Source organism: Armigeres subalbatus, chromosome 1 (assembly GCF_024139115.2).
Source record: "Armigeres subalbatus isolate Guangzhou_Male chromosome 1, GZ_Asu_2, whole genome shotgun sequence".
In the NCBI taxonomy this organism is placed as follows: domain Eukaryota; kingdom Metazoa; phylum Arthropoda; class Insecta; order Diptera; family Culicidae; genus Armigeres; species Armigeres subalbatus.
The window spans coordinates 207,168,538-207,183,271 of NC_085139.1; the positions used below are offsets into that span (position 1 = coordinate 207,168,538).

The window sequence follows — 14,734 nt, forward strand, 5'->3', positions numbered from 1 at the left end:
ATAAATTCCAAATAAAAATAACCTAGTATCAAAATGTTAATTTCCTTGTTCATTATTCACTTCTTATTTGCCAACTTCTTGTGTGCACCGAAAAATTAAATTTCAGTCCATTTACTTCACTGTGGTTGCAAAGTGGTACAGGTAAGTCTCCGCTAGTGCGATTGTTCGACCCTGAGATAAGGAAAAGAGGTGAGCTAGCTCGGGACGTGCGGATGTCCATGCCAAAGACGCCTGGGCGTCATCGGCAGTAACAAATTATTCAAAGAAATCACTAAAAGAGTGTCCATAAGAATTATTAGCAATTTTCTAAATTATTTCTGGAGGAATTTCCAAGATAAAAATCGAAAAGAATTCCCGGAGGAATTTCAAAACGAATTTCCGGACGATTTTTCGTATGGTTTCTTTAAGAAATTCCCGAAATGTGCCTAACCTGAAGGGATTTTCAAATAAAAGTGTGTAGTCATTTGTGAAGGATTTTTGCTTAAGGAATTCTTGAAAGAATAGCCGAAGGATTCCCGAATGCATTTTTCAAAGGAGTTTCTAAAGGTATTCTCGAAGTATTTCCAAAGAATTCTTAAAAGCAAAACATCCGGAAAAACTCCTCCAAGTGTTTTCTAAAGTTTTCCTTAAGATACTTCTGAATAAGTTCCTAAAAAATCCCAAGGAATTTCAAAAAAATATCCGAAGTATTTTCCGAAGGTTTTTACAGTAAAGCAGTAATAGAATGCTAGTGGCGCTGTAACCATTGAAATTATTCTGCCAAAATTTGCTTCAATAAGCTTAATAGCCTATTCAGATTACGATTAGATTATTTATCGCAATAAATATCGTGTTAAAACGGAAAATTGAATGTATGGAGACACGTATGGTGGACACGGCATCAGGTTGTTGTTTATCATGATATTTATGATCATAAATTGCGTAATCTGAATAGGCTATAACTTGTCCGTTTAATACTTATAGTACCGGTACCTTGGCTGCTAGGTCCAAGCAAACTAGATTTCTGTCTCTTTAAAAAAAACTAGAACAAACTAGATGTTGGTCACCCGAACAGGTATAAGGACGTTAGGCATGAGTACGTTAGGCATAAAACAGCCCACGACAGCCCAAACACAGCCCACGACATAAGGAAGGTATTATGCCTAACGTCATGGACCCAGCAATCTCATATTTTTGCATCAACACATTTCCTAAAGGAGTTTTCGTAAGAAGTTCTGAAGGATATCCAGAAGAAATTCCCAAACATATTTCCGGAACATTTCCTTAAGAAGTTTTCTTCTTCTTCTTTTTATTGGCATTACATCCCCACACTGGGACAGAGCCGTCTCGCAGCTTAGTGTTCATTAAGCATTTCACAGTTATTAACTGCGAGGTTTCTTAGCCAAGTTACCATTTTTGCATTCGTATATCATGAGGCTAACACGATGATACTTTTATGCCCAGGGAAGTCGAGACAATTTCCCATCCGAAAATTGCCTAGACCGGCACCGGGAATCGAACCCAGCAACCCTCAGCATGGTCTTGCTTTGTAGCCGTGCGGTAAGACGGAGGGCCCCTAGAAGTTTTCTTAAGTTTCTTAAAAAAAAACAGCTGAGAAAAAATTCAAAGAGATTTCCGATAGAAAACTTAACCAATATCTGAAGAAATCTGCAAAGTATTTTATAAAGGTATTTACGAGGGATTTTCACAAGACATTTTCGAACAAACACCTAAGGAACTTAAAAAAAACGTAAAGGAATCGCCAAATGCATCTCTAAAGGAATTTCCGAAACAATTCCTTTAGATGTTTTCTAAAGTTTTAGCAAAGAAATTTTCAAATTAAATCCGGAGGATTTTCCGATGAAATCTATGGAGACACTTTTAAAGGAATACCTGGAGTAATTTCCTATGTGATTCCTGATGGAATTTTGATTGAATGGCTTAAGCAATTTCTGGGTGAACTTGCGAAGGAATTCATGGAGGAATTTCTTGAGTAATTTACCAACATTGTTTTGTGAAGCCACCAAAATATTCTTTAAATAATATATTTCGCAAACCTCCTGTCTCGTCGGAGGGCCGTCGTGTCAGGGCTGTTTAGCGCAGTGTTGCCACATGTACAGATTTATCTGGAAAGGTACAGATTTTTTGGCAAATTTTGGTACAGATTCTGTACGGTACAGATTACAGATTTTCTCCAATAAGTACAGATTGGTACAGATTTTTTTACAAACCAAGCCTTAGAAAAGAATATTTCATTGCATTTTTCTTCAAATAGTTGCTTCTGCTATAAATAATATTTAATTCATGGAAATCAAAACGAAGAGTTCGTATTCTATATTTTGTTTTACCGTTTCAATAGTATCGTGACAACCTATTTCATACTACAGTCATACATACTTTATTTTTTCTTAGATTATATTCATAAACACTACGGAGACAAGAAAAATGCTTGATTATATCACTCGTTTTATAACATCTACAAAGCAACCATTCCAGATTCCTAAATCTACATTTATATTTGATTGTATTGCAAATTTTGCGCCGTGTTCGACTCCCATGCAAAAAATATTGTCCCACCAAAATATGTTCCCACCAGTTTCTCCATATATGGATGACGCCTCCACTGCAAGAAAGAGCTGTTTGGGGTGTGAGATAAGGTGCAAGAATGATGTTTTGGATTGTGCTTTCGATAATTTCTATAGAATTGGACGTGTGAGCATTTGTTTTGGTACTTCGACAAATTTGCACGGTAGTCTATTCTTCGGTGAGAAAAGCAATATATGAGGGGATGACAATCAGAAACAGATGGAAATTAACATGTTTTACTTATAAAATTTGCTTTTTTTTGGCAATATAATTTTTAAATTTCCGGATGGTTGAGTCCGACTTACACTTTACTCATTCAAACCTTCGCAAATTCTTTTAGAGGTATTTGCTCCAAATAATTATTTTATTATTATTATTAGTATTTTAAATTAATTATCCACTTTTAGATGTTGTGAAAAAAAACTTTTTTCAAGATTTTTTTTATCTACACTCTGAAAAATCTTCACGTCATATTTACCTGAAAACAAATGTGGTTCTCATCCAGCATAGTTCTCACGTAAGAGTGGCCTGAATGGCATGTAACCTGAACAAAATTTAGCTGCGTTGATTTACGTGATCTATCAGATGAATCCGACTGGCATTTCAAGTACTAATGACGTGAAGTTTGATCAGGTGAATCTTACGTGATTTCTACGTACTGATTACATGAACTTTTAGTGAAAGCTACATGACATCTGGTAACCACTACATAGGTTGAAATATATTGCAAAATGGTTTTTTTAGGGTCTGTCTCATTTGGAGAATTAAACTTAAAAGTGACAGTTCGAAAATTAGAAAATCACCCAGTCATAAGAATGGTTGGTGCTATCCAGCAATTCCAATAAGACATCGATGCTGAATGATTCGATATCTGTCAAAAGTAATCTTGCTCTGCGAGCAGGGTTATTCGTTAATTATTGAAATGTCACTTTTAAGTTTAATTTCAGTTTAATTATCCAAATGAGACAGACCCTTAATGAATGCAAAATAAGTTAGTGACTGCCCACAGCCGTAATTAGAAAACCACTTCGCCTTGTTGATGCGTTGAAATGCATTTGATGCAGAATGATGTTTTTTGCCTTTCTCGTACAACTAAGTTGTACCGAAAGGCTATCATTTCACTCCGAAAACGAACTTTTTATTGAAGCCTCTGAGACCCATAGTATTATATACCAATCGACTCAGCTCGACGAGCTCAGCACATGTCTGTCTGTCCGTGTGTATGTATGTGTGTATGTGTGTGCACAAAAGCTATAAAAAACATTAGACAACTTTTCGTATAGTAATCCTTAATCGATTTTCTCGCAACAAGTTTCATTCGACAGGGGACAAAGCCTTGTTGATCACTATTGAATTTTATAACGATCGGTCATTGCGTTTCAAAGTTATGAAGAAAATGGTACATCGGACCATATAAACCCCATATAAAGTTGGTGTCTTAACTAAATGCGAGAAAGGCACCACCAACGCTAGGTGGATTAATCTGGGTTTTTATCATTAGACATGGAATGCTGTCATTCAGTCGCTTCGGAGTTATCACAAACACACTGTTGGAGAACAAACCAAAGTTACTGACTAATGTCGAATGAAATTTATCAGATTTGCTGAGAAACGATGAAGCTAGTTTCTTTCTCGAAAATTATTGCCATTTCCGCTGTTAAATCAATCAAAAAAAGTAGGCCAGCCTTGGAAATTTAAATCAGGAATAAAATGTTAAAGTAATGCTACAAAAAACTGTAGTTCTAGGTTTCATGTAGCTTCGGCTTCTCCCATATGACTTTTCTACAAATCTCATAAATTTCATTTGACTTGCGTTGATATTTTTTCCAAGGAGGGAACATGCACCGCCTAGGCACCTGAAATATCGCTTACCTTCGCGAAGCCTAACTATGTTTAGGTTATGTGTCATTCATTCTTACGTTAGTGTCAAGTCACTCTCACGGGAAAAGTATGGTGGATGAGAACCATATTTGTTTTCAGGTTAATCGGACGTGAAGATTGTTTACAATGCTGGTTTTCCGCAAATGCCGAAGCTGTAAACACAATCTCACTTAAATTGTTTACGAGTACATACAAACATATTCACCAAGAATTTTAGTAAAAGTTACGTGAATTTCAGATGAACGTTACTAACGTCACGTAACAATCGTCGTTTGTTCAAGACAAATCAGGTACGTGATTTTTCACGTAAATATGACGTGATGATCATTTAGAGTGTACGCTCTCAAAGAAAATCACGTAAATTAAAAAATTCAATAATAAATTGTGTTGCATTGCATATTTGTCCCATGATATTTAGATATTTACTCACAAATGTTTCATACTGGCTGGTACAGATTATGGTACAGATTTTTGAAGATCTCGGTACAGATTAAAAAGATTTTTGAGCCCATGGTACAGATAAAAATGTGGCAACACTGGTTTAGCGTCTTACCTAACACCAGGACTACACGGGTAGATCAAACAACCCAAATTTTGAGTTGTTTTCGATCTGGCATCTCTTTCATTCCCTCCATTGATGTCAAAAACAGAGAAAGAAAACCACCCAACGATAGCAGTTCGATGGGGGAAGCCAACGCTAGGTTAAAGGGGTTGAACTCAAATTTAGGTTGTTTAAACCTATTTGAACTTAACATTAGGTGGAAACAACTTAATATTTAGGTACTTTTTCACACGGGATCAAACGGAAACTACTCAAATCCGAGTTCGGCAATCCAACTCAAAATTGGCTTCCCCCACCAACGGTCCAAATTAAGTGAAATGAACTTAATTTTGAGTTGTTTGAACTTCATTTTGGGTTGTCTGATCTAACCGTGTAGAGATGAGTGACGTTTAACGCTCGCACACTGATGTGCAATTCGGCATGTGTAAATACATGTTTATTTTCCTTCTGCTCATAATTTCAAAATTAATCGAGTCATCACAATGGTTGCGAAGGAGTCAAAAAATATATGGAAATATACTCATTTTTACCCAAACTTTGCTGAGTAGCACCCAGAGATGCCAGATTTGAAGGCATGTCTTCAACTTGAAGGCATTTGAAGCTCTGTGAAGACATTTATTTTGTGAAGACATTTTGAAGACTTTTCAAAATATTTGAAGACTTATCTACTTATTTGAAGATACTTGAAGACAATCAATAAGCAAGCAAGTGGAGAATACAATTTAATTTTTTACTTATAAATTCTGCGACTTCTATAAGTAAATTATACAAAAAAATTTCAAAAGTTAGGAAATTTTTTTGAGCTTTTTAGTCGCTTGTCATAAGACGAGTTTGTACAATCCCGTTTAATTCCACCATTTAATTGTACCTTGACAGATACGTATTACGACCTCAACAGTAAAGCCGTCTTCAGTATCTCGTACTTGACTCGACGGCCTTACTGTTGAGTTCGAAATACGTATCTGTCAAGGTACAATTAAGTGGTGGAATTGAATAGGATTGTACAAACTCGTCTTATGACAAGTACAAAAGTTATAAAAGTCTTTGTCCCGGGCCTAGAATCTGAAACATAAAAATACCTTCACACTAGCGGGCAACTGCAACTGCAACTGATAACTGCAACGAATTTCAGACCTCTATCGCAGTTAACTTGCGCTGGTTAAAATTCCCGATGGCAGAATTTGTTCGAATTTTTCTTGGCGGCGGCGGCGTTTTTGACGTGTATGAATGACCGATCAAATTTACGGCAAAAATTGACTGAATTCTTCTATGACTTGATTTAATCTATTCAACCGTTGAGCTAGAACCTGAATTTTATCTTTGTTCCTTCTGAATTCATTTGATCTTTTCGGCATTTCCATGTGACTTTCCTCTAAATATCCGTCGGGAAACTCTTTAAATTTTCCGTGAATTTTTAAAAGAATTTTCTGTGAAAATTTCAAAGAATTCTTCGTGTAAAATAAGGGGGATTCCCGATGAAAATTATGAGAAATTTCTTGTCTGAACTCAAGAGAATTGAAATTGGAAATTCAGTACAAAATGTATATCCAATAATTTCCGTAAAAAGATAATCAGGAAATTGAAAATTCTCCTGAATTTCTTCTGAACTCCCACTATAAATTTCTTTAAAATTCCACAAGAAAATTGTCTCAATTATTGTAATAAAATGTTTACGAATATCGAAACGAAATTGAAATTGTACTGGTGTTGAATGGATATTTCTCATTATTTCCATGGAAAATTTCTACGTGTAAATCTTCCTAAAAGGAATTTTAATTAAAGACTAAGTAGCAAAATCAGAGGAAACTTGTTACACACTTTCGTTAAATTCTTCCTTGAATTCCTTTGGTAATTCTTCTAGAAATATCTTTGGACATTCGTCCAGTATTTTCTCTGAGAATTCCTCTAAGAATTTCTTCAAACATACGTTCTGGTATTCTTTCCGAAATTCATCCAGGAAATTGTCCGGAAGTTCCAGGGATTTTTTCTAAAAATCCCCCAGGAATTCATTTGGAAGATCCTCCAGAAGTTCCTCCAGAACTCCTTCGGTAGTTCCTTCATGAATTCCTCCAATAGTTCTTCCAGGAATTCATCCAAAAGTTTCCCCCGGGATTTCAGCGGAAGCTCCTCCAGGGAGCCCTCCGGAAGTTCCTCCTCTGGAGGTTGCCGAATTACACTCCAAGAATGCCTCCGAAAGTATATTTCTATTTCCTCCAGGATTCCTTTCGGAATTTTGTGCAGCAATACCTCAAGAAGCTTCTCCAACTACCTTCAAGAATTTCTCCAGAAGTTTCGTCGGGAATTCCACCGAAAATTGTTTCAATAATTCCTCAGGAATATCCTTCAGAAATTCGTAAGGAAAATTCTTCAGGTATTCCTCCTGAAAATCCCTCCGGGATTCATCCTGAAGATTCTACAGGAATTCCTTCTTAAGTTTGTCTTAAGTTCCTTCAGAACTTTCTCCAGAAGTTCCTTCAGTAAATCCTTTGGATGTTCCAACAGGAATTCCTCGGGAAATTTCTTCAGGAGTGTTCCAGAAATAATAAGAAGCTCCATCCGTTCGTTCCTTCAGAAAATTCTCTGGATGTTTCTTCAAGTATTCCACAGTAAATTTTGTATCCGAACAGGGTATTCTTTAAAAAGAAATTTGGAAGAGTTCCACGTGGAAATTCAGTTTAAAAATCCGACTCAGTACAAAATCCAGGGGAAACTCGTTTTAAAAAAAACTAGAGAATTTTAAAAAATATTGTGCATTTAGACTAAAACTGTTTATATGATGCTTATGAACTGGCAGCAAGGCCCACTTCCGACGAGATTCACACGGAAAAATAAAATAAATATGCAGCACTGCACGGTGTTATCTGTCACAAAATCGAGCTTGTTTTGTCGCTGACAACGTCGCTGGCACCAAATTGAAGTTCGGAAGTCGATTTCCACACTTCCGAACGCTCTTCCGACAATGTGTTGGTAGCAAATTCAAATTTTGTTCTGACGTTCATGATGTCGGAAGTAAGTTCGGAAGTAAAATGTCGGAAGTTGGAATACAATTTAGTGCTGGCGACACAATATTCTCTTGAATTCTAACAATTTGAATGTTAAAAAAATAAATATTATTCAACATCAGTATTTAATACAAGGAAAGATTATTGAATTTACACACCTATTGGATTTTGAAATTTCTCGCTGATAATCATAATCTTAATATTGAAGACATTTGAAGACATTTTTAAACGACTGTGAAGACATTAGAAAATATCATCTGGCATCCCTGGTAGCACCATCTACACGGATAAATAGAAAAAAGCTATTTAGCTTACTATTTATGTTTTCTAAAGCTTTCTTCAATTTTAATTATTACAAGGATTATGAATAAATCTAGCTAAGCTTGGTTTTAAAGCATCGAAATGATTTACTGAAATATAATCTTTCAAATGCTTAGCAAGCTCGCATTGTTACTCTTAGGAGTTGAGAAAAATATCATTGTACTTTCATCGTTCAGCTAGGTAGGTCGAACTGCAGCCACATAAATACTTTAAATTTTTCTTCCAGTTTTTCCAAGCTTATTTGTAGGGCAATCCATGGGTCAGTCCGATGGCTTTGCGCAGTCAGCGATAAGAGTGAAAATTAAAACATCCATGGATCATTTTGCGTACTATCCGGAGCTGCACCGAACCTACAATGCGACCCCACAAATACAACTGGTTTTCGCATGATACGCAAGTCTAGTCAACGATAAATCTGTAGAAAATCGAATCATAACGAACCGCACAAGTTTTTTTCCAATTCGTTTAATCCTGAAAAGAACGGAACATTCCGGATTCAAATCCCGTCACCAGCAACATCAACAACAACAACGGAGCTTCCCCTCCGTACAGTATTTTTATGTTTGTGAAAACTTGTGTCGTTTGTTACTGTTCAATTTTTCGCTGATTAGTGGTTCTCCTTGACCGCTATCGTTCTCTTTAACCGTAATCACCCCCGTATTCAACAATTCCACTCACTTTTCGCAATCATTCTTTTTATGGTTGAATTTGATTTTCCCGTCTTTTACCACAAAATTTCCGGTGCGACCGGCTACCACGGCATTTTTTGCAAATTGTGGTGATTTTTCCGAGGCATAAAGTTACCATTTCGGTTCTGATTTACAGATTTATTTTTTTTTTGTCTCGAAATGTTGACATTTAGTTGTAAATAAATAATATGCACACCGCTGCTTACAAAGCATACCCAAGAAAGCCTTGCAATGATTAAATCAAATTTAATCTTCAATAGATTAAATAAAAAATAATCCTTGCAATGAGTGGATAGACCGAATATGGTTTTAGATTAAACTTTAATCTATTTAGCTTTTAAAATTTTATCCGTGTAGGAGTGTTTGTTTTCCTTTTATCGCTACTCACACATTCGGACGTGAGATTCTCACTTGGGCTTGTGCGCTTTGCGCGGCACACGGTCCCTTTGGCGGGGCCTACTTGCGGATACATGCAGCTTTTTATAGAGGTTTAACAGGGCCCACTGTCAAACCCCACCGCATCCTAGGCAGGCGCCACAACTCGCAGATGGCCTGGGGAGGGATCGTCAAGTCCTTGGGCATAGTCCGTATATGACAGTTTTTATAATACCAATACTTTCAAAGCTTTGTTTTGGTACTCAACCCACCTTCACCTTAAGGTGATCGGTTTGGTCATGTCCAACAGTCTCGACGGAATGGTGTGTCCAAATCGAACGACGCTTTGCTCCAGGAAAATAGGCCGCTATTATGGTGTGTTTCAATAACCTTGGTCGAAACGTTCAGCTTAGAAAATTTGATACCTTTACGAACAGCGATCAGTACACCTCCACCCCTATCTGCAATATTCGATTGTCGGTCGACTCGAATACAAGTGAATTTCGGATGAATTAAGGCATGTTTTGGCTGTAGCCAGGTTTCGGTCACGATTCCCACCAATCCGTAATAAGGCCCATTATCAATTAAATGCAAGAAGGTTCTCGAAATTTCCGTTACTATTTCTTTTCTACACATGTCATATAATTAGTTCCATCACTTAGACCTCCGTATTGCACCGCAATCTTTATTCTGTTTCGCAGGCATTGACTTCAAGATCAAAACGATCGAACTGCGTGGCAAAAAGATCAAGCTCCAGATCTGGGACACGGCCGGTCAGGAGCGATTCCACACGATCACCACCTCCTACTATCGGGGTGCAATGGGGATAATGCTGGTGTACGACATCACCAATGAGAAAAGTTTCGACAACATAGTGAAGTGGTTGCGAAATATAGACGAGGTAATTTACCCAAACGTCGGTTAACTTTATATCAAATAAAACTAACTGTCTTGTAAATAATCCGCAGCATGCCAACGAGGATGTGGAAAAAATGATTCTGGGGAACAAATGCGACATGACAGATAAACGCGTCGTCAGCAAAGAACGAGGAGAGAGTGTAAGTTGGAAATGTCCTGCCCGCGGTACAAATCATTGTTCAACATTTGCTATCGTCTATCCAAAAACAGATCGCCCGCGAGCATGACATCCGCTTCATGGAGACGTCCGCCAAGGCGAACGTCAACATCGAGAAGGCATTCCGGGAGCTGGCCGAAGCGATTCTGGACAAAACCGCCGGCAAGGAGACGACCGACAATCCCGACCGGGTGGTTGTCAACCGTGCCCCCGGCGACAAACCACCCGCCTACAAGGCCTGCTGCGCGTAGAATGGTTGACCGGGAGGAGGCCAATGGTGGCATCAATTCGCTTATGATACCCTCTACAATCTACAACTGCTCGCACGCTTTCATCATCATCATCTGTGTGGGTGTAATCTAGAGAAGAATGTTTTTTTTTGTCTTACGTTTTTAAGCTCTATTTTTATAACTGGTTGAGAGTCGGGGGTCAGGTGCGAATACTTACACAAATCACGAGGTAAAGCAAAGAAACGTCTATTGTGGAGTCGTAGATCAAAATTGGATGAGCATTTGGAGAACGTAAGTAAGTGTTACGTTCACTCTAAAGAAAGTTGTTTTTTGCGGTCATATACTGACATAAGCAGAGATTCTGGTATATCTAAATTAGGATGGAAGCGTAAAATGATTTTAGGTTGCAGTCAAGTTCTAATTATTTTCGTTCTATGTAGGAAGGCTTCTATGTAGTATTTTAGTTTGTACGTCGCTGATACATGCACGACCGCCAATTATGTAAAACAATGTTTTCTAACAGTCGCCGGATACTTCCATTTTAGGGAAGCTTTAAACTAACTAATCAATGTAGCAGCGTTTGTTGTATTTGTCGGAATAGAAAAGCAAGAACGAATTAAAAATTATGTCTGGTCAGATACTAAATTGTTCGTAGAGGTCTTTGACTAAAAGAATTCCCAACCGTCTTCGAAACTTGTCTCATGGGTAAAGTTTTCCGCGTTTTGCTGTGAATAAATAGAATTCAGCACACTTATGCTTGTTCACTACGATTTGATTTTGTTTTCAAACGACTTTAAATGACTTGTTTAAAAGAGTATTCAATCGTGTATTCATATATTTGTTTTGTATTATTTGTGGTGGGGTTTGACAGTGAGCTCTGTTGAACCTTTACGAAAATCTTGGATGGTAAATGGCCGTAGACCAGAACACTACTTCTTTCGTGAAAAGGAACTTGAAGAGAGACAAACTAGGAATGAATTTTATTCAAATTTAAAATACTAATCTATGGTTGCTGTTTCTTCATCTGTCCGGGACCGTTGGTGATGATGTGGTTTCGGAGATGCAACTTAAAACTCGCGAGTCTAACTTCGAACGAATTTAATACCGACCGATTTATTTAAACATGAGAAACGCCTTTATTGTAGGACTGCGACACGATACACTTCGATGGTCAAACCTAACTGACTGCCTCTCGTATTGACTGCGATACGATGAGGTCAGTGGTGGTGAATATAAGGACCGATCTATTCCGATCGATGGCTATCTGCGTTAACGCTATCTACTTTCGTGTGATAAGAGATGGGGAGCTAATCATTCACGAGAAAGTGAGATGACAACTTTTAGCTTGTGGAATCTATCTAATGGTTGCCAGATGAATTGGCGGTCGACAATCCGAACAGTTGCTTTGATTCGTTGTCGCCAACTAGATCTGCATCACCAACACTCCTCCTCGACGGAAGAATCATAGCTGCAGCTCGGAATCTTGACTGCTTGACACGTGGAAGAGGCTTCGTCATCATGTCTGCAATCATTTCGTTTGATGGTAGATATTGTGGATTGATGATTCCCTGCTGCTTCAACTGACGAGCATAATGGAATCTGGTATCTACGTGCTTCGAACGCCGCTCGCTGGAGTTGCATTCCAGTTGTTTGATGGCGCTCTGGTTGTCCTCGTGAAGAATCACTGGAAGCTGCGTGTTGATCCCCAGATCGTCGAAAAGGCGCAACAACCAGGATAATTCCTTGCAGCTTTCCGTTAATGCAACGTACTCGGCTTCCTAACTGCTCAGCGTGACGCACTCCTGTTTCCTTGCGATCTTTGGTGTCGCCAGCCCAGTCCGCGTCTACGAACACCTCCAGTTGCGTGGAATCGGCTCCCAGGATCACTTCATGATCGATAGTACCTTTGAGGTACCGCAGGACACGCTTTGCCTCTACCCAATCGGCCTGTGATGGGCAACTAGTTTTTCTTCCCAGAATCGAAACTGCTGCTGCGACATCAGGACGAGTGCATATGGCCACGTACAACAACCCACCAATCAAGCTGGCATACTGGTGGTTATTGGGCAGCGGGATCTACTCCTTTGGATGTAGGTGGCCGGGATCCAGTGGAATGGTAGAAGGCCTCGCATCTTGCAGACCGAACCTGGTCAAAAGCTTCTGGATATAGGCTCTCTGGCTGAGCGCAATGTGCTTCTCGGAACGGGTGACTTAGATACCGAGGAAAAACTTGATCTCCCCAAGAGACGTCACCGTGAAATGTCGGTTCAGCTGCTTGACGATGTCCTCGTATTCGTGCTCCGTCTCGCACACTATAACAAAATCGTCAACGTAGACAGCAATGTAGGCGAGCTTACCTTTTTTCTTGACGTAGAGGCAGCAGTCATTCTTCGACGGATTGAAACCCATTTGTTTGAGTGTGTCGTTCAATTTGTGGTTCCAAATACGGGCGGCTTGTTTTAGCCCATACAATCCCTTCCGTAAACGGCATAGGTCCATTTCATCATCCGCTACACATCATGGCAGCCGCATGTAGACCGTTTCTTGAAGATCTCCGTTCAGGTAAGCGGTCTTGACATCAGCATGCTTGATCAGGAGTTTCCTTTGACTTGCAACGGAGAATAGAGCCCGAAACGTCGTTTGCTTCACGACCGGAGCAAAAACTTCGTCGTAATCGACTCCATACTTCTGCGTAAAGCCCTGCGCGACTAGACGCGCTTTGTGGCGAACGATCCTGCCATTCTCGTCCACCTTCTTTTTGAAGATCCAGCGGCACCCGATGGTTTTCTTGCCGGTCGGCAGCTTGGCTGGCTCCCACACGTTGTTCTCGTATAGCGACTTCAACTCTTCCTGCATGGCCTGCCTCCACAAATCAGCTTCTGGACTAGCCACAGCTTCTTGATAGCTGCGTGGCTCATCATTATGACAGCATGCAAGTTTTCCATCAGCACCGTAATGATTAGGTGGGATACCTTTGGCCACCCTAGTCGACCGTCGCGGTGTACCAACCGCTCGCTCTTCATCCACCGGCATCGGCTCTACGTGTGGCTCTTCGTCGGGATCGGCATCCTCGTACAGGATGTCATCCAAATGGTCTTCATATCCGTGGAAATCTTCTTCGCTCTCGCTATCGCCGGGCTCGGTTGCCAGGCCGGGTTGCGCAGGCTCCTCCTGTTTCTCCATCTCGCTACGATCATGTCAATTAGCGATAAGGGAAAGAATAACGTACCTTCATCCTCCATGGTAGTCTCCGGATCGATATTGGCTGGTAGGAAACGAGCATCCCGACTAATCGTCACCTTGTTTGTCTTCGGGTTGATGAAACGCCACGCTTTGTGTTGCAGCGAATAGCCGACAAAGGTTAACTTTTCGGCTTTGGCTTCGAGCTTCGTTTGTTAGACATCAGGAACAAAAACGTACGCTGCCGTTCCGAAAACTTGCAATTTTGAAACATCCGGTTTGACTCCGTGCCAAATCTCGTAGGGAGTCACTTCAACCGCTTTCGTTGGCAGCATATTTTGGAGATAGTTCGCCGTGCTGATTGCTTTGCCCCAGTAGCGGCTGGGCATACCTGCTTCCAGAAGCATGCACCTAGCCATCTCCACTAGCGAACGGTTCTTTCGCTCTGCGACACCGTTTTGTTGTGGCGTATAGGCCGCCGTGAACTGCTGTTGGATGCCTTCACGCCTCAGATACGCCACCAATTTCGAACCTCGGTATTCACTTCACCCGAACTGCGTCTTCATCTTCTGCACGTAGTCCTGGATGGCATCAAACATGCAGAAACATCATTTCTTCTGCAGCATATACACCGTGGTATACCGCCTGTGGTCGTCGATAAGCGTTATGAAATAACGTCGACCACCCGGTGTCATTGTCCGCATTGGTCCACACAGGTCACTGTGAATCAGGTCCATCACATCCTTACTGCTCTTCTTTGCCTTTTTTTGGAAATGGCAGTCTTGCCATCTTACCCTGCAGGCAAGTTTCGCATGGCAAAACCAAACCGCATCGCTTGATGTTGATACCCGTGG

At 39.9% G+C, this 14,734-nt stretch overlaps 1 protein-coding gene across 2 annotated transcripts in view; it reads left to right on the plus strand.

Annotated features, from left to right (window-relative positions):
- Nucleotides 1-11,345, plus strand: part of LOC134205701 (ras-related protein Rab-10) — a 29,484-nt gene extending 18,139 nt beyond the window's left edge. For both annotated transcript variants that reach the window (XM_062681230.1, XM_062681231.1), the window contains exons 3-5: nt 10,097-10,296; nt 10,364-10,453; nt 10,524-11,345. In XM_062681230.1, coding sequence (XP_062537214.1) covers nt 10,097-10,296; nt 10,364-10,453; nt 10,524-10,721 — 488 coding nt within the window. In that variant the 3' untranslated portion in view covers nt 10,722-11,345. The remainder of the gene's footprint in view (nt 1-10,096; nt 10,297-10,363; nt 10,454-10,523) is intronic.
- Nucleotides 11,346-14,734: the final 3,389 nt, after the last annotated feature.